General features: G+C 36.1%; 1 protein-coding gene and 1 long non-coding RNA gene across 8 annotated transcripts; both read left to right on the top strand.

The window, feature by feature from the left end:
• Window positions 1-7182: 7182 nt before the first annotated feature.
• On the top strand, window positions 7183-9039 carry LOC111211868 (dof zinc finger protein DOF1.8). 2 transcript variants are annotated; one of them, XM_022713180.2, is made up of 2 exons: window positions 7183-7563; window positions 7723-9039. In XM_022713180.2, exons 1-2 carry the CDS (start codon window positions 7540-7542, stop codon window positions 8710-8712), a joined length of 1014 nt encoding a protein of 337 aa, XP_022568901.1. In that variant the 5' UTR covers window positions 7183-7539; the 3' UTR covers window positions 8713-9039. The 2 variants fall into 2 exon arrangements, with proteins under 2 accessions (XP_022568901.1, XP_022568900.1); XM_022713179.2 differs by having other exon boundaries at window positions 7185-7563; window positions 7720-9039.
• A 1922-nt stretch (window positions 9040-10961) lies between these two features.
• On the top strand, window positions 10962-17468 carry LOC111210752. 6 transcript variants are annotated; one of them, XR_007329316.1, is made up of 5 exons: window positions 10962-15161; window positions 15257-15786; window positions 15933-16153; window positions 16379-16907; window positions 17073-17468. It is a non-coding gene; the product is annotated as an uncharacterized LOC111210752 (long non-coding RNA). The 6 variants fall into 6 exon arrangements; XR_007329315.1 differs by having other exon boundaries at window positions 15257-16153; window positions 16379-16686; window positions 16823-16907; XR_007329318.1 differs by having other exon boundaries at window positions 15257-16153; window positions 16379-16686; window positions 16823-16907; window positions 16984-17468.
• Window positions 17469-21579: the final 4111 nt, after the last annotated feature.

Raw genomic sequence — 21579 nt, 5'->3', positions numbered from 1 at the left:
TCAGTATTCGTATACCGTCAGTATTCGAATACCGTTAGTATTCGTATACCGTCAATATTCGTATAATTAGCAATTCCTAATTTTACTAATATTAAACATGCATAAAAAGACAGCAATAATAAACAGAAATCATAAATTTTATTATATAATATAATAAAGAGTTCAAAAAAAAAAGAGATCAACATAATTACAAAAAATAATAAAATTCAAAATATTTAATAATATTAAAAGAGGAGGAGGTTCCTAGTCGGAGTCGGAGGTGCTGGAGTCGGTGCCGGAGCTGTCTGGGTAGTTGTTCATCCTAAACTGCCCATAACCCAATGTGTCGTCGGTCCAGTCGGAAGCATCGTCATCCACGTCCGTGTCCATCTGCATCCACTCCCAGTAGTCACCTTCTTCATCGTCCTTTAACCCCTTCTCTTCTTCGCCGGGGTATCCATAACCCTCATCCTCCGGGTCACCTTTTCTCTCCGCCTTGCGAGCACGTTTGCTACTGCGGTGATCGGGGCTTGTACGGCGGCGTTTGCGAGGGCTGGATGGAGGTGTTTCCTTTAACCCCTCCTCGACTTCCTCCGCCTCCTCGAACAGGGCCTCGAGTGTGGCGAACTCCTCAGTTTCCAGACCGTCGCGGATCTCTTCCTTCAAACCGGCCTTGGCCAACAGGATCAACTGCTGCTCGGTGCGTTCGCCGACTATAGGCAAACTGTAAAAGAATCGTTTGTATTTTGCGACGGTCATTTTGCCTTGGCTGATATCAGACACCATTTTTGGAATGAAAGAGTTTTGCAGAGAAAGAGGTTTGCAGAGAATGTGTTTAGAAAGATGAAAAAGATATTAAATGACAACAGAGTAGTATATATATTACGAAAATAATTAATTATTTTTTTCGTAACAGACGCGGCGTTCCATTACTACTCCTCGGTTTAAACCATGCGAATTAAATCGTTGCGACTCCTCGGTAGAATTAAATCTCCGACTGATTAGACCATATGAAATGAAGTAGGAAACTTTCTTGTCGTAGACAGAGTTCACTTAAATTTATTGGCGTGTTAAAACCATAAGTGTACGCGTGTTCGTACACAAACGAAGAGAGAGATGAGAATACCTTAAGTTCATACATTCATTAGTACAAATATGTATAAAGAAGATGTCTTTTCCGTGTCAGAAGGTTGCCCTAATTTCAAACTACGTTATGAAGCTTACGTAACCGAGGGGTATAATGATGATTTCGTACACCCTAACCGAGGGTGTATAATGATGACTTTTGTACACATTATGAAACTACATTAATTCAAATGGGTTTGCTTCTTAATTGGATATGGATAGGCCCATTATGAGATAAACAGTTAAAATTTGATAGAAGAGTACAAATTAACCTTAATATAAAATTACATAACATAGTACAAATTAACCTTAGAATCCCTTAACCTTAACATAAAGAGTACAAATTTAATAGAAGAGTACGAAAATTACATAATAGATCCGACAAATGCTAAGATCAGCGATCCACCATAATTAATTGCTTAAGCTCTTTGATCTCCTCACGCATTTGCGCAAGTTCAAATTGCAGCTCACGGCGGAGCGACACCTCCTCAGCATACTGACTTCTCAAGCAATCCAGCTCTTCCTCGAGGGCGGTAAGGCAGTCATGACGGATGTGCAAACCATCGTTCAACAAGAAAATATATTAGATTTGTTAGCTAAAAACAATACCATTTCCGTTAACAATGGAGGCAAATTTAAGTATTGTGAACTCCAGCATTTCTAACGGTAAGTTGCTTCAAAAGCATTTCTAATTAAATAGTAGAATATAATATTGAAAGGGATATATTCACCATTTTTTTTTCAAACGTGTTTATTGGTTCATAGAATTTTAGTAGAATCATAAAAAAATGACAAATTACAAAAAACCACATCAAGAGTTCATTACTCATCCGATTTATTACATTACAAAATAAAGAGTTACTTGAATATGATCACCAACCCAAGTAAAACTAATATAATAACCATTCCACCAACAAAGTATTCGAAGCCATTGGTTAACCTTGTTCTGTTTTCAGCTAACTCAGACACTATCTTCTCTAGCCTAACCAGCTTTTGCTCAGTCTCATTCTGGAGATCCTTAAACTTGTTAAGTTGTGGGTCATAGTCATTCCAAAAGGTAAGATAATCTACCTTTTCAGGCAATTGAAGTGTGTGCGTATCCCTGGCTCTCATCTCCTCCATAACCGCCTCATCCCACCATTTATGAACATGACAGTCTCCATCATTAACATAATCACACGTGTAGTATCTTCTACCTGGATCATTTATAGTGCAAGATGTTGCTAGCTTAGGCCGACCACCACAGTAGCATGTCTGCGGGAATCCAAATTTGACCTCGGGTTGCGGAGGGTACTGAACCGTCGCAGCATAATTGTAATTTAGCTCAGCTTGGTCCCGACGAATAAGATCTTCAACCTCACGGTCTTCTGTGTGGCTGGAGTCATTCCCACCATAGTCCTCTGATTCGGAAGGATGGCTATAGCTATAATCAAGTCCCATCTTTAGTATAAAAATAGAGTAAAGAGAGAATCGCTAAAAATATGAAATATAGACGACACAAGCAGTCATACTTAAATAGATTGAGATTGTAACGGCTATATTATTATTGGACCACAATACAACGGCTACATTGTATTTAAATGTCTTTCTAACGACTAGATTGGCTACACAGATATCGTACACCTCAAGTTATAAACAAGTTACATCAAATCATAAACATGAACACCATATTTAGGAATGACAATAAAACCATACATATCTAATAAATTCAAGAAGAAGCACTGCGTAATCCATATCTCATCAGTTCGCAAAATAGCATTATAGATGTGTTATTGGGAAATACCTAAACAATAACTCCCTTGTCAACAATACATAAAATCTCCTCCATCCATAACCCATCATTGTAGCGGTTCTTTACAAGACTTTTTGTTGTGACCTGAGATATGACATCGACTACATGTGTTTAGTTTCTTCTTCTTTGGCCCCTCCTGAAAAAAACATAACAGCTTTTATTCAGAAAATATCCATGACTACAGTCAGATGAGATTAGGTCGTACCGGTATTTCTCCTGCAGAACGTTTACGCTTGGTTGGTGGACGTCCTGGTGGTCTCTTCGTCTTTGGTGGTAACATGATAAGGTCACTAACCTCCGAAGGTATGAAAGGATCTTGCGGATCTGGAACCGGGAGTGTAACACCCTTTGTTGTTTCATTCCATGTCTTTTTTAGATAGGCGTCTGCAACGAACTCTGAGTGCTGCAAGTCCCGAAACGTAGCCGCATCAATGGCATGTCGACATGGTATTCCAACTTTCTGGAATTCAAGACATGTGCAAGACCTGGTTTCCAAATTAACATAACTCCCGAAGCCGGTTGTTTTTAGAGTTACCTCAAATTCAAAAGCAGACAGAGGCATCACAGCGTACGCTCTTGCGTCTTCTAGATTGTTCTCCATCAACTCGTCAACAGCCGGGGGGATCTCACCACTCATTTTCGATATCTTTCGCTGTCTACTCACAAACCAACGACTAATCATGCGTCTGATGAACTCAAATAGCGCTATTATCGGGGAATCGCGCGCAGGAACTAGTGCTTTGTTGAGAGACTCAGCTATATTCGAGCTCATTAGATTGTACCGCTCGCCCTCAAAGTGTGACCTTGTCCAATGTCTAGGATCGATCTTCTGAAGATAATCCCAACAGCGCTTATCTGTAAGTTTGATCTCCGCATAAAGTCTCTTAAAGTGGGATACCTTGAATACCTCGGCTACCCTGCCAACCATTTGCTTCTGATTCCTTTCCTTGAATTTTGCGTCGACGTTTCTCTGTAGGTGTACGAGGCAGCACCCATGGTGTGAAAGAGGATACCACTTATCTTTAGCAAAACATATTTGATTTGCTCTATCAGACACAATAGATAAATCGGAGCCATCTTCTACGATCTCTGTCAGCTTCTCAAAAAACCAACTCCAAGACTCGTTTGTTTCATTGTCTACAACAGCAAACGCTATAGGGAATACCTGAAAATTGGGATCTTGCCCACTTGCAGTTAGTAAACACCCTTTGTACTTCCCAAACATATGAGTACCATCCACCACAATAACCTTCCGTAGATGCTTCCACCCATCAATGCAAGCTTTCAGCGCCATGAACGCGTACTTAAACCTTGTCTGACCCTTATCATCTTTTTCAGTTTTGATATTAGTAATTGACCCAGGATTTGCATACTTTACAACAAAAAAATATTTCGGCAGGAGCTTGTAAGAGCTCTCTTCTGTTCCTTGTGCAGCCACATTTGCTAACTCTTTTGCTTTCCAACATTTCCAATATGTGGCCGTAAACAAGAACTCACTCCGGAACATCTCGGGTAATTCAGATGCGCGCGGTCCAGCTTGGAGGGGTTCATACTTCGATCTCATTAGTGCAGCTATTACTTTCGACGTCGCATGTTTCTTATATTGCGCTTTAGCATCAGATGTGCAGACATGCTTCAGTTGCGCCTTCCTCACCTGATATGTCGAAGATTCCCCCAATTGCTTAGCCATAACATAAAATTTGCAGTTTTTATCAATGCATTTCGCTGCGACGTAGTTAAACGCATGTTTGTGGAACTTGAACCTGAACACCTGCTTTAAGGCATAAATGTGCAAACTGATCTTGAATTCTTGCTTGCTACTGAATAGCTTCCCAGTGTACATATCAGCATCTGCTAGAGTGAAGTCAATATCATCGACGGTATAATCGTTAACTGCTTCGTTGTTAGACAAAGCTTCTACATCCTCAAATCCATATAGCTCAACGGCTCTAACGGATTTCATGAGTGATTCGTCATCAGCCTTATCCTTTTCACGACGTCTTCTTGCGTCTTCCTCACGGCTTCGAGACTGAGGTACCGGTTCGATAAAGTCGTCATCCTCGTCTTCTCCAACCAAGGTTTCATGTGTCTGACCACCCGAAACACACTGAGGTACCAGTTCGACAAAGTCGTCATCCTCGTCTTCTCCATCAGATGTATCATGTGTCGGTCTAGACGAAACACATTGAGGGACCTGCCCAACGAAATCATCACTGTCGTCAACTTCCCGAGTATGCATGTTGAACGGCTTTGGAGGAGTCTGGAGAACCAACATTTGGGAGCTGTTGTCCAAACTTGGGTCCTCTTCTTGATTTGGATCTGAATGATTCTCAGTGTCGGCCACTTGATCACTTGACTTGACACCTAAATTGTTACTTGCTTCTTCAATATTCTCCATCGAAATCCTAGATGAGCCTATGTAATCTCTACCCTCATCTACGTAATCTTCAAAAGTTGATGGTGGGTTTGCGGTACGCTGTTTGTTTGTAGATGAACCACTGCCTTTGTTTGAAGAAGGATTAGTTCGTCCACTCCTCGTTTTAGTCACCACCTTACCACGTACACCTCCATATGTTACGTTCGTTCGACCACCACCACCTACCCCTCCATCCTCATCCTTATCATCGTCACATTCGCAATTTCGTCCAACAAAATCATGCCATAAATTGTAATCATAATCCTCATCGTCGGCATCTTCGCCTTCCCCTAACGCAGCATCTTCAGTCGTCTCCACTTTATTCTGAACTTCACATGTAGTTTCATCCACTTCACGCATCCCAAAACCATTTGAGGCATAAACTGCTTCAATTTTCGCAACTCCCATCAGAATTATTTCATCTTCGGTCAAATCAGTCCCACCGTCATTAACTTCATTCCGGGTGTGCACATCAGCAGACGTACTCCCAACTTGCATTTCGTTGCTGCTGGCAACTTCTTTGGACTTCAAAAGATTCCCCATTGGCCTCAGAAAATGGATTTTCCCATCTATTTACTCTTTGAATGTGACAAATACGTTGATGTACTTGTCCACCTTACGTGCCGAAGTAAACAAGTCGAAATCCTTATCTTTGGAAATTTGAACAGGAGCTTCTTTTTCACCAACAGCACAAGATCCGTGTTCACCAAGCCAATATGACATCTCAACGGCAACAGACATTCCAACTAGACCGTATGACTCAATAATGGCCCGCTTCAAGTCTTCAACAGAAGTTATCAACTTCGCATAGACAGCCCTCCCCATATGGTCGCTATCAAGTTTAAAATCCCAGTCACCAGTGTCGTACATAATCAACCGTCCAGAGATTACAACGATGTATCAATCGTGAACACCTACGAAAAATAAAATATAAATTTATTTAAAAATTCAATGTGCTAATCAGAAGCAATAAATATAGTTTCGCACAAAAAAACACCTGAATTCCGAACACCCTCAAATCTGTAATAAATGATTTCAGCAATAACTATAATGTCATAAATGCAATGGTGTACGGCTTATATATGATTTACCTTCGATGCTAGATACAGAACACCCACCATCCGCCATACCCTTTCCTCCCTCACCATATCGGATGCAGCTCATGCCTCTGTGTGTAAAATTCGCTGCCTCAAGTTCTCTTGTTCGGTACCCTTTTTTACTCCTCAACAAGGAGACATGCAAAGAGATAGGGTTCGTACGTTTTTGTATTAAATAATTAATAGTTGCCCTGTTTTTAATTAATAAATTAAAGTAAAACACATGTTTTCCAAAGTCACGAGTCATTAATGGCCATTCGTCCACCGTGGAGCCGTTGTTTCCCGCGAGAAATCATCACATATAAGGCCTTCAAGTTTTGGGGTCAAATAGCCCAAAAACGAAGTCCAATACCATGTTTCCTTCTGAAATTAAAATAATATAATATTCAATTCGTCTCTTACACGCACATCCGGCGCGCGTGTGTCGGTATTCCTGAGACAAGTTTTTCTGGGCAAAAGACAGTTTGGTCCCACGAATTTCAGCTCAAGATTGTGGGGCAAAAAGGTTTAAATTGTCCACTTTTTTTTTTCTCTCCTACTAGGTTGTTGGGCTTGCCCAAATTTCTAATTCAAACTTAAAAATTGCTCAATCTTCTAATTTTTCCTAAATAATATTCTTCCGTCTCAATTATAAACCATTTTAACCAATTACAAAATTGACTATAAAATATTATTAGTGATACAATTTTTGATAAAATTAAAAATTACAATGAAATACGAAAACTTCGTCTATTTTTAAACATAAAAAACTTCTTTAAATATCATGGAAGAAGTAAAGTTTACTGGGACGGCGGGTGCATAGTTTGAGAGTGTTGTCAGACTTGAGCCAAACTATTTTCTCTCTCTCTTGTACGAAGAATTCCATCAAACTCTCAGACCAACACTTCGTGAGAAATTAAATAAAAATATTTTAATATTCTCTTTTTTCGTCTTCTTCTTGCTTTAAAAAAAACCAGCTTTACCTTTCCCCACACACTTCTCTATCTCTCTCTACCACTGTTTCTCTCATTAGCTATTTGCAGGGTTTTTCTTCTTCTTCAGTGATTTTGATCAGCTTGAAAATATCCTAGCCATGGACATAGCTAAATGGCCTCTTCAGTGATTTTGATCAGCTTGAAAATATCCTAGCCATGGACATAGCTAAATGGCCTCAGGTATTGTTTATTTAATTTATTTATTCGTCTCGTCTATTTTGCAGGGTTTGCCTTCTCTTTAATCTTTATATTTTCTGATAAAAGTTTTCGTCTTTTGAAAAGTTAAATTTGTAGCTCATATGCTTTACTTGTTTGTTTGTTCCTGCAAAAAAAAAGAAGGAATTTATTGTGAAGCCAATGAACGAGACATGCTTGAAACAGCCGAATCCTGCTGCTGCTCCAGTGGAGGAGAAGAAGGCAAGACCGGAGAAATATCATGCTTTGAACTGTCCAAGATGCAACTCCCTTAACACCAAGTTCTGTTACTACAACAACTACAGCCTCACTCAGCCCAGGTACTTCTGTAAAGACTGCAAGAGATACTGGACCCAAGGTGGCTCTCTCAGGAACATCCCCATCGGCGGTGGCGTCCGGAAAAACAAGAGATCTTCCTCTTCCTCTTCTTCCAATTCCAATTCCGCTTCCTCTTCAAAGAAAACTCTTTCTGTCAACAACAAAACGCCACCACCACTTCAACAGCTAAACCTTAAGACTGTTGAGAATGACCACGTGGCTAAAGCGTGTTCTCATGGTTTTGGTAACGCCCACGAGGCCAAAGATCTCAACTCGGCGTTTTCTCAAGGGTTTGAGATTGGTCATCATCATCATCATCATCATCAAAGTATTCCTGAGTTTCTGCAAGTAGTACCCAGCAGTATGAAGAACCACACATTTGTATCAACCTCGTCGGCTTTGGAGCTTTTAGGGATCTCCAATTCCTCAACCACCTCCTCTAACTCAAGCCCTGCTTTCGTGACCTATCCTAACGTTCATGATTCTTCGGTGTACACAGCAGCATCACCTGGGTTTGGTATGAGTTACCCACAGTTTCAAGAGTTCATGAGACCACCTTTGGGGTTCTCTCTTGATGGTGGGGATTCTCTACATCTAGAAGAGGGGTCCAGTGGCACTGACAATGGAAGGCCTTTGCTGCCTTTTGAGAGCCTGAAACTTCATGTTTCATCATCAAGCACCAATAGTGGTGGTGGCAATGGGAATGATCATGAGCGTGAGAAAGAAGAAGGAGAAGCTGACAACTCTGTTGGGTTTTGGAATGGCATGTTAAGTGCTGGTGACTCGGCTGCCTCTGCTGGTGGACCATGGCAATAATTATAGTCAAGGAGAGTTTCTTAGAAGAGAAAAAAAAAGAGAAGTCTTTAAATTTTTCATCCAAATTTAGAAGATGAAGGTTAACTAAGTACCATCTGGGTGTTTACCATCTTTAACTTTGTTGGGTTGGGGATGGATGGCTTTGTATTATTAATATTATTATCGAACCCCAGTTGTTAGTTATCTAAAAGTTTATGGGTTATGTTTGTTTTAGTGCCGAATGGTGTACATCTCAAGTGAAATAACTGTAGTGTAATTAAAGACTGTTGTACCAATAATTTTGCTGCTATCAGAGGCGAGAAGTGGGCATTACCCTCTTTTTAGACATAGATACCTCGTATTTTTCTTTTCTATCATCTATTCTATTAAAACCGCAGTGTGAACCATCGACCATTTTATAATTTCAACAATATATATCATTTTAATATAAAGGCATCGAAATATATATTTTTTTATGTAACCACCACTTAAATGGCCTAATAATCGGTAACCACTTTTTCTAACCATCCATATATTTTATTTTTTTATGTAACCACCACTGTTTTTATTGTTCAAATCCCAGCAATTTTTTCGATGATGTTCATGTATTTCGCCGGACTTGCTCTTTTTTTTTCCCAACTTGCTTTTTTCTTCATGTGGAAATAATATCCTCATCATCCTCAATCTATCAGGAGAGTCTTTCACGGGTATTAGATAGAGCTTTTCTTATGAAGACTGAATCAAGAGATGTTGGGCTTTCTTCAAATGTGTTTGCATATATCTGGAAGAATTCGTTGGTGCCTCTGTGAAAGAATATTGCAGGATTGCTTTGCTGAAGTCCGGTGGTGATTTACAAACAACCAATTTAGTGATTTACAAACAACCAATTTAGTAATATTTTTTGTTTGTTGTAATATTATGTGTACTATTATGTGTAATACTAATATTTTTATGATTATATATGAAATCAAATCATGAAACTTTAATGAAAAACATATAATTTGCATTTATTTAATTACTATTTGATTAATAAACAAAATTGTACTATATTTTTATTTTTTCAAAAAATAATATCTATTTATTTACGACTAAAATATAAAATTAATGTGTGAAATGGCTATGACACAAATGTATCTTATATAATAAAGGAGAGTTGAGTCTCTCGTTAACCTGTCACCTCATCTTTGAGCATTGGGCAAAAGAGGACACCTGGCAAGCCGAAAGTAGCAGCTCTTTGCGTGATTTTTTTCTTCTTATGGTATTTGGGTTTGACGGCCCATTTTAAAATTGGCTTCGTTAACTCCTAATTGGAAAGTCAATCATCTGATTCCCGTCTTGGCTCGCTCCACCTCCCATCGTCGCTGCTGTAACGCATGCCCTAAATAGCACCTCCCAAAACCGCCATTGTTAGTAGGATTGTAATTAAGTTCACAGTGCCGAACAAAATAAAGGTATGCAAGGATGATGGAAAGTCGTTTCTTACTCCTCTTTTTCAAAGTTTTCTATCTATTTATCTACGTTTCTTCTCTGATCATCTCACGATGTTCCGTTTTCATAGTTTCCGTATCCGTAAGCTATGCGTTTGATCAAGATCTCGAATTAGTATGTTTTTTTCTTTTCTTCTTGCTTTCAATTATTGTAAGACTTTTGCGGGTTAGTGTTTTGAATGGGCAAAGTGTGGATCTTAGGAATTGTTTTATGTGGGATGAGTACTTATATATCTGGTTGTGTTTAAGAAGTGATCTGATGTTTTGGATTTTTGGATTTTTCACTAAGGAGTATGCGTCAGTGGTGAAGCCGAAAGAACAAGTTCTAGCGGGGAGGATGCATCATCTGACCCCGGAGATCATTGAGTCTTGGAAGAAGAAGCTGTATGAAGCAAAAGTGAGCGTGTTGAACTTCAAGGAGTTTCAAGAAGCTCCTATGATCTCAGATTGAATGGATCAAACAGTGTCAGTCTTAACCTCAAACATGCCTTTTTTTGTCATAACCTTAAACATGTTTTTATAGTTTTGATCTGCGGTTTGTTCTGACATAACTGGCTGCAGGAACTACAGGATAACTGGCCGCAAAACGCTTTACCCACACAACGAGTGTTCGTAGATGTTGCATAGGCTATCTCAAAATTCGAACTTATGACAGTTTGTGCAAGACCGCTTAGGTATGTTTAGAATCATATCTGGTATGTAAAAGAAAGTCCCTTCGGGTTTATATGAAAAGTCGTGCTAATTAGTTTGGCTTCCATGAAGTTAGTGGGAAAATGCAAGGAAACAACTACCAGAGGATATCAGAGTTGCTGAGATGAGTATGAATGATTCTTGGTTCTTCGAATCTGGACCAACTGTAAGTTCTTTATCTTCCACATAGCATCTTACTACCATCTGTTCTGAACAGTGGTTGCTTCTTTGTCTTTATTTTACAGTTTTTTAGTGGAAATGACAATTTTACTACTCTGAGCATTTCTTACATCAAAAACGCTAACCAATAGAAAACGAAAAAGAGATGACTGAGTTACATTGTTATGGCGCCACATCTATGAGCTTCTACCAACTCATCTAGAGCAGACACCTTTAGCGTCAGAATTTCATCTACGACTGAGTCCAATCTCAATCTCAAGTTGCATTGTTGCGGCGCCACACCATTGAAATGGGACTCCTTTTCTGCTTGGAATGAAGAATTACAGAATTTTCTGGTGTTAACTTTGACAAAAAGGTACTCAACAATGATTTATTATTATTATATTTTGGCCAGTAACACAACCAGACACCAATACACTAACAAAGTTGGTTCTGTTGTTATAAACAATAATAGGTTCATAGTGTGTATTGGTGAGAAGGACATGATGATTCTGAGCTTGTCACGAAATCTCATCATCAGATATTGTGGTCACTTCTTGGAAGGTATATAACATCAGTTTCTCTTTCCAAGTTTATATTAATGTCTCAACTGTTACTCAGATTCATGTGTTTTTTTGTTCCCATGATTATAGTACTCAGGTTTTGCAGCGAAGCTTACCAAGTCCCAAGCCAAGCAAATCGCAGGTACTTTGTCTCATGTCTCATATATTCTTGGCTTTCTTGGAAACAAACACCTAAGTCATGCATTTACACAACATCTTCATTTGTCTCAAACACATCTGATGTGTTTCTCATTGCTAATGCTTTGTGCCAACAGATTTACCTGATGTGTTGTTCTTAGCTTTTTTTGCAGCCAGTCTGAATATGGTAAAGAAGTTATCATTGGCATTGTCGACACAGGTACGTCTGTGTATTTGTACATACATGTCATGTTGCTTCTGGTTCCTCTATCTTAGGTCTCAGTCAATTAAAAAATATTTTGATATTCCAGGAGTGTGGCAAGACATTGGGATCGGACCAGCGCCAATACGCTGGGAAGAAGGTTGTGAATTTGGAGAGGATTTCAACTACTGACACTGCAACAAAAAGCTCATAAGAGTCAAATATGGGGTTTCTTGCGGAGAACGAAAGCTTCAACAAGTCTTGAAGTAAAAAAATACATACACAAGGGATGTTTGTAACAAAGTAATAACTTCCAAAATTATTTATATATAAAAATCATATTAATCAACTTCAGCTTTGTTGAATAAATCTCCATCACATCTTGTGAATTAATACATCAAAAGGTAATATTTAAACCCAAAAAACGAACACTGATCACGAAAATCCATTAACAAACTGCTGAGAAAACATGATATTAGAAAAAGTATTCAGGCTTCCACACTACTACATACTTCAGCTCCAAATAAAGATTTGCGTAACTACACCATTCATAATATAAAACAACCTAATTAGACAAACAAGTGTTACAAAACTGTGTTGTGTTCAAGTTAAATACAATTCTCCACACCGAATACAACACAATAGTTTTACTTAAAAACAAATACTGTACTACATATAAAATTAACCATCCAGTAACAATCCACATAGATTATGGACAGCCAAATAAACCAATACAACACCAACCCTCATCGAGCTGTATCTCAAATGATAATATATAAAAGCTACTTAAAAACACTATTAATAAAAAGAACAGTCAATTCAACAAAAAAACATTTACTCGACGTGAGTAGTCCTTAAAACAAACTGATAGAACAAGAAACCCCCACCCTCCAACATATATATGACATAGCTACGACCCGTAACCCTCATATTTTACTAGATATCAAACTTATCTTCACCGATCTTGAAGGAACTAATAGACCTCCAATCCAACTGTGGAAGAAGAAAGTGATACGTGCACTGAATGCTTCGAGAATTACAATTATGGAATTTGCTAATAATTTTGACATTTGCTAATAATTTTGGAAAATAATTGTTTTCCATAGCTCGAAAATATATTCTTTCTCACAACGTCATACACACATATTAAAATAGATCAAATGCATCATTTCTATACTACTACCACTAACCTCTATCAAATGGATCAAACAAACCCTCTTTAACTTATTAGATACCAAAATATACGAACCCGGCGCGTAGCGCTGGAATGCCCCTAGTAGTTATGTAAAATCTCTAATTCAATACAATTATCGAAATTCTTAATAATAATTTTTTTAAAAAAAATATTTCACACAAATATGAGTACAAAGAAAAACAAAAATATGCTTACAAAAAAAACACAAATATGGTTACAAAAAAAACACAAATATAAAAATTAAATTTCTACAAAAATATGTAAACAAAAAATATACATACGAAACTAGTCTCTATTATATTAGTCCCACGCTTTTTACATGTCACATGATAGTACATACGAAACTCTACTCAAATCCTTAGTTTTGTCAAGACGACTCTCATTTGGTAGTTTGTTTGTCATTTAGGAGAAAACATTTGGAAATGGGCGTAAAGCAAATGAAGATGATGGTAACGGTGTAATATGAGTTGTTTTTATAACTCCCCCTTCTATCAAATATTACAAAAGCTTCTAACAAAATAACAAACTAGAATCAAATAACGCCATGCTTTATGATCCTCTCATTTTATTATATGTATATAGAAGGTTGAAACGCTTGCTTCAAAACTAGTTCTTTATTTTTCTTGCAGCTGTCTTTCATCCATAATTCCATCTAATATTATATTTAAATAAGAAAGGTGAGCAACTTAAAATTCTATCACAACTTTTAATAGTTTTTTCCTTTATTAAAAGTAAATACAGTGATAATATTAAATAATTTTAAATTTTTCAAAAAGTGTTTAAAGAATTACAATTTATTTCTAAATTATAAACAAAATAAAAATGAAAGAAAAATACTAGCTTTCATTATTTTAAAATACTAAGCCTAATTATATTTATGAATATGTGTTTAGGTGAAGTTTCTGTTGCAATTGACTCTCCAAAAAACACTTTCCTTCCCGTTTGATTCTTTCTCTTTGCACATTATACATTAGCAGTATTCAACTATCACAACATTATTCTGATTTAGCTTAGGCCTTTCAATGGAAACCGTTTTAAAAAAGATCTCACACACAACCGATCATTCACAACATATTTCTTCTTTAAACATAATTAATATTCATTAACTTTTCAGTAAATTAAAATAATAAAAAGTGTAACAAAATGTTTGGTTTTCTTCTTTTAATATAAAATTAAGAACTGTCAATAGAGCAATATACATGCTTCATCTTTAAAGTATTTTTTAAAAATATTTACTTTTACACTTTTTAATATAATTATTTTATTCTTAAAACGAGATATATTAATTAATCTACTAATAGTGTACTCTCTACTAATATTTTAGAAACACTATTTTAGATTATGTTATTTATACTATTATTTGAGAAGTGATTTTGCTTATTTGTTATGTTTTATATGATTTTTGGTAATTTTATTTGTCATGTTCTTATGATTTTGACTGAGGAATCGATCAATTTAAATTTATAGATATAAAAATTATGATAGAAATCTAAATATTTTGCTCGACCCAAATTTTAAATCATATTTGTTAGAGAATATATAGCGTAATATATATCAGTCAATTTTTATGAGGTTTTAGTTAATGAAATATATATCGTATGTAAATCTTTATAAATAAAGTTGACATATCTGTCTTCTCAGGCGTCCACGTCGCTTTGGAGAGATGGGAAAAGATGACACGTGTCATCCTCTCTTTCAAAGATAATTTTTTTTCGGTTTGCCCAAATCTTAATCCTTCATTTCGTCTAGATTTTTCTCGCCTACTGCGAAACTTGATAGTCACCGGTTACAAATCAAAGGTTCACCCACATCATCCACTAATTAATCATTTACTCTCCCCCTTTAGTTTAGTAATCGATTCAGTTTTTGAGATCCCGAATAATCTGAGAGGATTTTTAATTACGATGGCGACTAATCTGAGGTGGAGGATTAACCAGAGATGGAAGGAAAGTGGGTAGGGAGGACGCCGGAGGGAGTGGGACTGGTGGTGAAGCTAGCTGGCGGCGATTAAGTAGCAGACATGGATGATTGCAAAGGTGGCGCGTTTTGTTGATCATAAAACAAGAGATAAGTATTTTTGTGAGTGACTGATATATAGAATGATTATGATGCTAGCTTATTTTCTTTGCAGTAAACTGTCAAAGAATAATACTGAACAGAATTTGCAGTGTCGCCACCTGCTAAAAAGATATGTGGAACTTTAAGTCAATGACAGATGATGATCCAATGAAGTTTGGGTTTGGCTCACCAGGAATCAAAGATAAGAAGAAGAAGAAGAAGAAGAAAAGAAGAAGAAGAAGATGATGAAGAAGAAGAAGGCCTTCAAGCTGTGAGTGTAAACATACACCATACGCTTCTTTGATCATGTATACGCCTAAGCTAATGTGGTTCAATCGTGGATTTTTTTTTCTCATTTATCATTGATTACTTTAACGCTGCTTGACAACAAGTCTTACTGTCTCAGATATAACATTTGACGACCCATCCCTAATCAATCAGGTTCCATCTCTTTCTCTCCCTCTCTCTGTTATCCATCGTTCCTCACTATTTCTAATCAGTTTTTATGATGCCTTCGTTTGAGCTAATTGTATATGTGTGGTTACGGAGTTGCCGGAACTGGGTAAAGATTATTCTGCTCATATGCTTAATTAGTACACTCACGTGAGCTTCCCTTCCCTTTTTCACTATCTTATCTTGCTATGAAATTGATATGGTAAAAGCTTAATAATGTATAGAATGTGGTTACTAGCCTTTAAGTTGAAGGCATGGTTTCTGTATAATGTGTATGAAATTCATATGTGTAACAGAGATGATGAGCTTTCTGGATTGGAAGTGTGGGGGTCTTCTTTTGAGATGCCAAAACTGGATGTTTTAAAATGTTTCTCTAATTGATTTGCCATAATTTGAGTTGTTAGATGTGACCACGAGGAGGCAAATTCAGTAGACAGATCGTCAGAGGTATCTTGAACCAAAAGTTACAAGCATTTTTTCACATAATCAGGATAGTGACTTGAAAATGCTTCAGAAGGTTGGTTTGATGAGCTTTTTATTAATATGAAGATATGAATTAATATATATTTTGTGAGGGTTTTTGGAGTTTAGATTTTTGAGTTTCGTATGAATGTGAAACAAATCATCGAGCTTTGATTTTAATGAGACTGTTGAGTTTATAAACTATCAGTGTTGATTATTGTTGTGTATAATGAGTTTCTAATCTATCACCTCTTTTTTGACTTGAAACTTGATCGCCCAGAAAAACAGAATTGGTCTTCTTCTGCTTGAAGTTAAAACGTAAGCCAATCTGAAGAAAAGTACAAGAAGAGCAAGGGTTGGTGGTTGCAATGTAAGTCATTCTTTTACTTCTATTAAGAGAAAGTATGTCCTCTGAAAATGAGAAAAACGTCTACCCACGCCTCTTCAGTTTGCTCCTACTCTCCATAGACAATATATGAGCTCATGTTGTGTCTCAGTTCTGACTCATGTCTAACTCCCCCACCACAAATTCATACACAACAATAGACAAGAAATAGCTCAAATTTTATCTGATCACCGGCCATACAGGTTCGATTGATGGACTAAGCCATATATACTACAGCTTCACATCACAATGTTAAAACTTACCTACCATTCTTCTCATGATTTACAATAATTCACCATGAAAGAATATATGAAATTTATGTTTTGGTCAATATTCCAGGCTCTGCAATAGTTCCAAGTATATGAAGACAACTTCAAACTCTCCTAACATATCTCAAAAAAGCAATCGTGCATTCCGAACTGAGGTGATTTTAATCTCTTTTCTATAAATAAAATCTGTTCTACGTGTACTCAGTCCTCACTACAGCCTCCTTTCTACAGGTGTAGCACATTATTATACGGTTATGGACTCTTTTATTTTGTGTTTACGGTCGTGTTTCATTTTTTATATATTTGGTTCCAAACTATAGCCTGAGCATCTTAGAGAGCATGCCAAAGAAGAAACAAATGCAATTTCTTATGAACCTGGTGTGGAGAAGACCCTAAGGAGAAACACTTCTTCGAACCCCTTTCGATATACCCGAAACCACACGGAAATCACTCACTCACCCATATGCTTCATGGTGATTCTTGCATAGATGAGAAATGATTAGCACAAGACGTTTGTTGGTTGTTTAATATTCATGCGGGATATTGTCTCCTTCTTCACTATTTGGTAAAGCTAGAGGAAACTGTGCAACAAATATACTTTGGTTAAATTATATATATGATGGGGCTGATTATTTGAATTGTTTGAGCATGAGATTTTTTCTTTGTCAACTAGCAGGAGATTTACTTATATAATTTGTACTGTGATGCTTGATTTACGTGATTTTTTTTTATGTAAGGTAGCAAGTAGGACAATATTTTCTTTTGATCAAACAAGTAGGACAATATACTCAAAAGTATTATTATCAGGCCAAGCCATTGATTTAGAAGAGTAAATGTTTAACTGTGATGGATAAAACACACTGACAGGAAGAAAGGAAATAAAACAATAAATCACCACAACGAATTACAGATGTGAATAGCAGAAACTCCAAAAAGAGAAAGCTTGATAGCATTTGAAGAAAAGGATGTATTGTCCTGAATATCATAATTACCCATGGTTTAAGTAATCGGTGACTACCATCTCCAATTAGATGAACATTGTTTGGTGACAATACATCTATCTACATATATAAATAAATAATAAAAAAAAAATATATATATATATATATATATATATGTGTATATATATATATATATAATATTTTTGTTCATCTAAATAAATACCTAGAAATGAAAACATATTTTGTGAAATCATTTTAACTGTAATTAAAAAGTGAGGAAACAACCAAACTTACAATATCTACTAAATAAATATCAGTCCCATCTTTTACAACAATATTATATGTCTACCACCGTAGCTTGAATTTGCGAACATGTAACTTTGTTCAGCATGGACAACTGTGTAGTTACGGCTACATATGAAAGAAAATAACTTCAATAAAATATCAATTATGACCACTTTATTTGACAAAACCACAGATCAAATCTAAACAACTTACATGGATTCATATTTTAAGTACAGAAATATACTGAATGAATGAAATGTAAAAAAAAAAGTTTTCTAAGCAATAACTCAGTAACTACAATCTATAGAAAGAAAATAAGAGTAACTAAAAATTAAAACAACACGGACATATGGCTATATTTTCTTCACCAAACATAATAATTTTTGTATAACGTTGATATTTATCTATACGGTATAATAATAGAAAAAAACTCTACCATGATTTTTTTATTAAAATTGAAGTTAAAAAAAATACTTGCATAGTTTGGATGAACTTGGTAAAATACAATGACCATACAAAAATACATAAATCTAACATGAATGTACATAACTTAATAAAACGACTCTAAAAAATAGCTCTTCGAGCATAAATCAAAATTGAACACTGCTCTCTTTCGAACCATTTAAATACTGTATTATAAATTTAGCCAAATAAAGCGACCTAAAGATCCGGTCTCCTTACATTCAACAAAAAATCTATCCCTTGAAATTTAAAATTCACACATATAACCAAACAATAAAACTAAGAAAATAAAAAACAAATATCAAAAATAGCTAATGGATATCAAAATTAGATAATGTTTATCCATTATTTGTTCGTTTATAATATCATTTTCAATCAATACTGATTTTAAAATGTATAATAAATTAATATAATATGTATATTTATATAAATAATTTTTAATATAACTTTCCGCCCGTAGGGCGGGCTAACCCCTAGTACTATATAAAGTTCATAATTTAATTATACATAATTAAATTGGACTTCACTGTATTGATCAAAATTTTAATATATTTATAATTCTCAAATAAACAATATCAATGAAATAAGTTTCATCTGTATTTGCCGTAGGTTAATTTCATATTATAAGTATAACATGTATTGTATCATTAATACCTATATAAATAATTATATAAGTAGAAGTAAGATGGTTAACATAATCGAATAAACTAAATGTTGTTCTTATTAACCAATCAAAAGTTCTCTATTGATTTTTATCAATAAATTTAATTTATTGAAATTATTTTTAATTTCAACAATATACAAAAAAATTTCTTGCTATAAATATATACAAAACTTACTTACCACAAGTAATATTTAAATAATATTATTCCTGTGATATTCGCGAAAAGTCATCTACTACTTTTTAAAACTCGTAAGACAAAAAAAGTACTAGACCATCTAAAGACTCTTGATCTCGAAAACAATTTTACCAACATTTAATTTTGTGAAAATATTTTTTTATGAGCTAGAGGAAGCTAAGGAAGTTACTTGTCTTATAGATGAGAAGACAACGAGCCTTGCTGGAGTCGATGGAACTGATGATGAAGACAATTATATCACTAGTAGTGATGAGGATGAAGATGAGCTGGAGGAAGCTAAGGAAGTAACTGGTCTTATAGATGAGAAGACAGTTATCGTTGCTGGAGTCTATGGAACTTATGATGATGATGAAGACAATTCACTACAAGAAAACGTGCCCATAACAACGAAAATATTTCGTTGTAAATTTACATGGTGTTTACAACGAAGTTACGAGGAATCCAACTTTCGTCGTAAACGCCATGTAAATTTACGACGAACAGTTTTCGTCGTAAAATCCATGTAAGTTTACGACGAATGTACGTGGAATGAGAAATACGTCGTAATCATTACATCGACATTACAACGAAACATGTTACCGTTATATTTAGGTGAAAACGTGTATTCAATGCGCTTTAACTTACCTAATTTCGTCGTAAAGGCGTTGTAAATACTATGTTAAAACCATGTAAAATCCATGTAAAATATTCCTTGTAAAATCGTTGTTATATTTCAACTACCCAACTCGAAAATTTCTCTATATATATGTCATTTCTCACAACTCTCTTCCTCACAACACACAAACCGAAAAAAAAATCAGAAAAAAAAAATTTCAAAAAAAAATTTAAGAAAAAAATGGCCGGTGGCGGTAGTATTTACGAGTTACGGAGTTGGATGTATTTGCACAAAGATTCCGACGGGAGGGTGACGAACGCATTTCTGAGCGGGCTAGAGACATTCATGCACCAGGCGGGCTGTACACCGATCACACAGGAAAGCAGTAAGATGTTCTGCCCCTGTCGAAAATGCAAGAATTCAAAATTTGCACGTAGTGAAACTGTATGGAAGCATTTAGTAAACAGAGGATTTACGCCACAGTACTACATTTGGTATCAACATGGAGAGGGTTATGGGGGAAATGAAGCTAGTAGTAGTAATAATAATTTTGAGGATGATCATCATAGTGAAGAACCGAATCATTTGCATAATGAATATAATTATCATCAAGATCAGGAGCAGATGGTAGATCATGATAGGGTTCAAGATATGATTAGTGATGCATTTTTAGAAACAACTACAACAATAGCTGATGGAACTGGAAATGTAGAAGAACCTAATTTGGATGCAAAAAGGTTTTATGAAATGCTAGATGCTGCAAATCAACCAATCTACACTGGTTGTAGAGAAGGTCTCTCTAAATTGTCTCTAGCAGCTAGGATGATGAATATTAAAACGGATCATAATTTACCTGAGAATTGCATGGATGCATGGGCGGAGTTGTTTAAAGAGTATTTGCCAGAAGACAACGTGTCTGCTGAATCTTATTATGAGATTCAGAAATTGGTTTATAGTCTTGGGTTGCCTTCGGAGATGATTGATGTTTGCATCGACAACTGCATGATCTACTGAAAAGAAGATGACAAGTTAGAAGAGTGTCGATTCTGCAAAAAACCACGATTCAAACCGCAAGGCCGTGGGAGGAATAGGGTACCGTACCAAAGGATGTGGTACCTACCAATTACAGACAGATTGAAAAGATTATATCAATCTGAGAGGACTGCTGCGTCGATGAGGTGGCATGCGGAACATGTCCAGAGAGATGGTGAGGTTGCACATCCATCAGACGCAAGAGCGTGGAAACATTTCAACAAGGTACACGCAGATTTTGCTACAAATATTCGGAATGTCTATCTTGGGTTATGCACCGATGGATTTAGTCCATTTGGAATGTCTGGTAGACAATATTCTTTGTGGCCAGTCATTCTTACGCCGTACAATTTACCGCCGGATATGTGCATGGAACAAGAATTTCTATTTTTGACCATATTAATCCCTGGGCCGAAGCATCCAAAACGGTCTCTTGATGTTTTTTTTCAACTGTTGATAGAAGAGCTAAAGCAATTGTGGTCAGAAGGGGTGAGGACGTACGATTGTTCCTTGAAAAACAATTTTACGATGCGAGCAGTTCTGCTGTGGACGATAAGTGATTTCCCTGCTTATGGGATGTTGTCTGGCTGGACAACACATGGAAGATTATCTTGTCCATATTGTCTTGGATCGACGGATGCTTTTCAACTGA

This window comes from Brassica napus, chromosome C9 (genome assembly GCF_020379485.1).
Source record: "Brassica napus cultivar Da-Ae chromosome C9, Da-Ae, whole genome shotgun sequence".
In the NCBI taxonomy this organism is placed as follows: Eukaryota; Viridiplantae; Streptophyta; class Magnoliopsida; order Brassicales; family Brassicaceae; genus Brassica; species Brassica napus.
The sequence above is the reverse complement of the archived record's forward strand: the minus strand, read 5'-3'. Positions and strand labels throughout refer to the sequence as shown.

Excerpts from the sequence above, each read along its gene's own strand:
- LOC111211868 (XM_022713179.2), top strand. The coding sequence starts at position 7,540 with ATGGACATAGCTAAATGGCCTCAG. Across the intron at positions 7,564-7,719 it reads ACATAGCTAAATGGCCTCAG|AAGGAATTTATTGTGAAGCC; the intron begins GTATTGTTTATT and ends GCAAAAAAAAAG.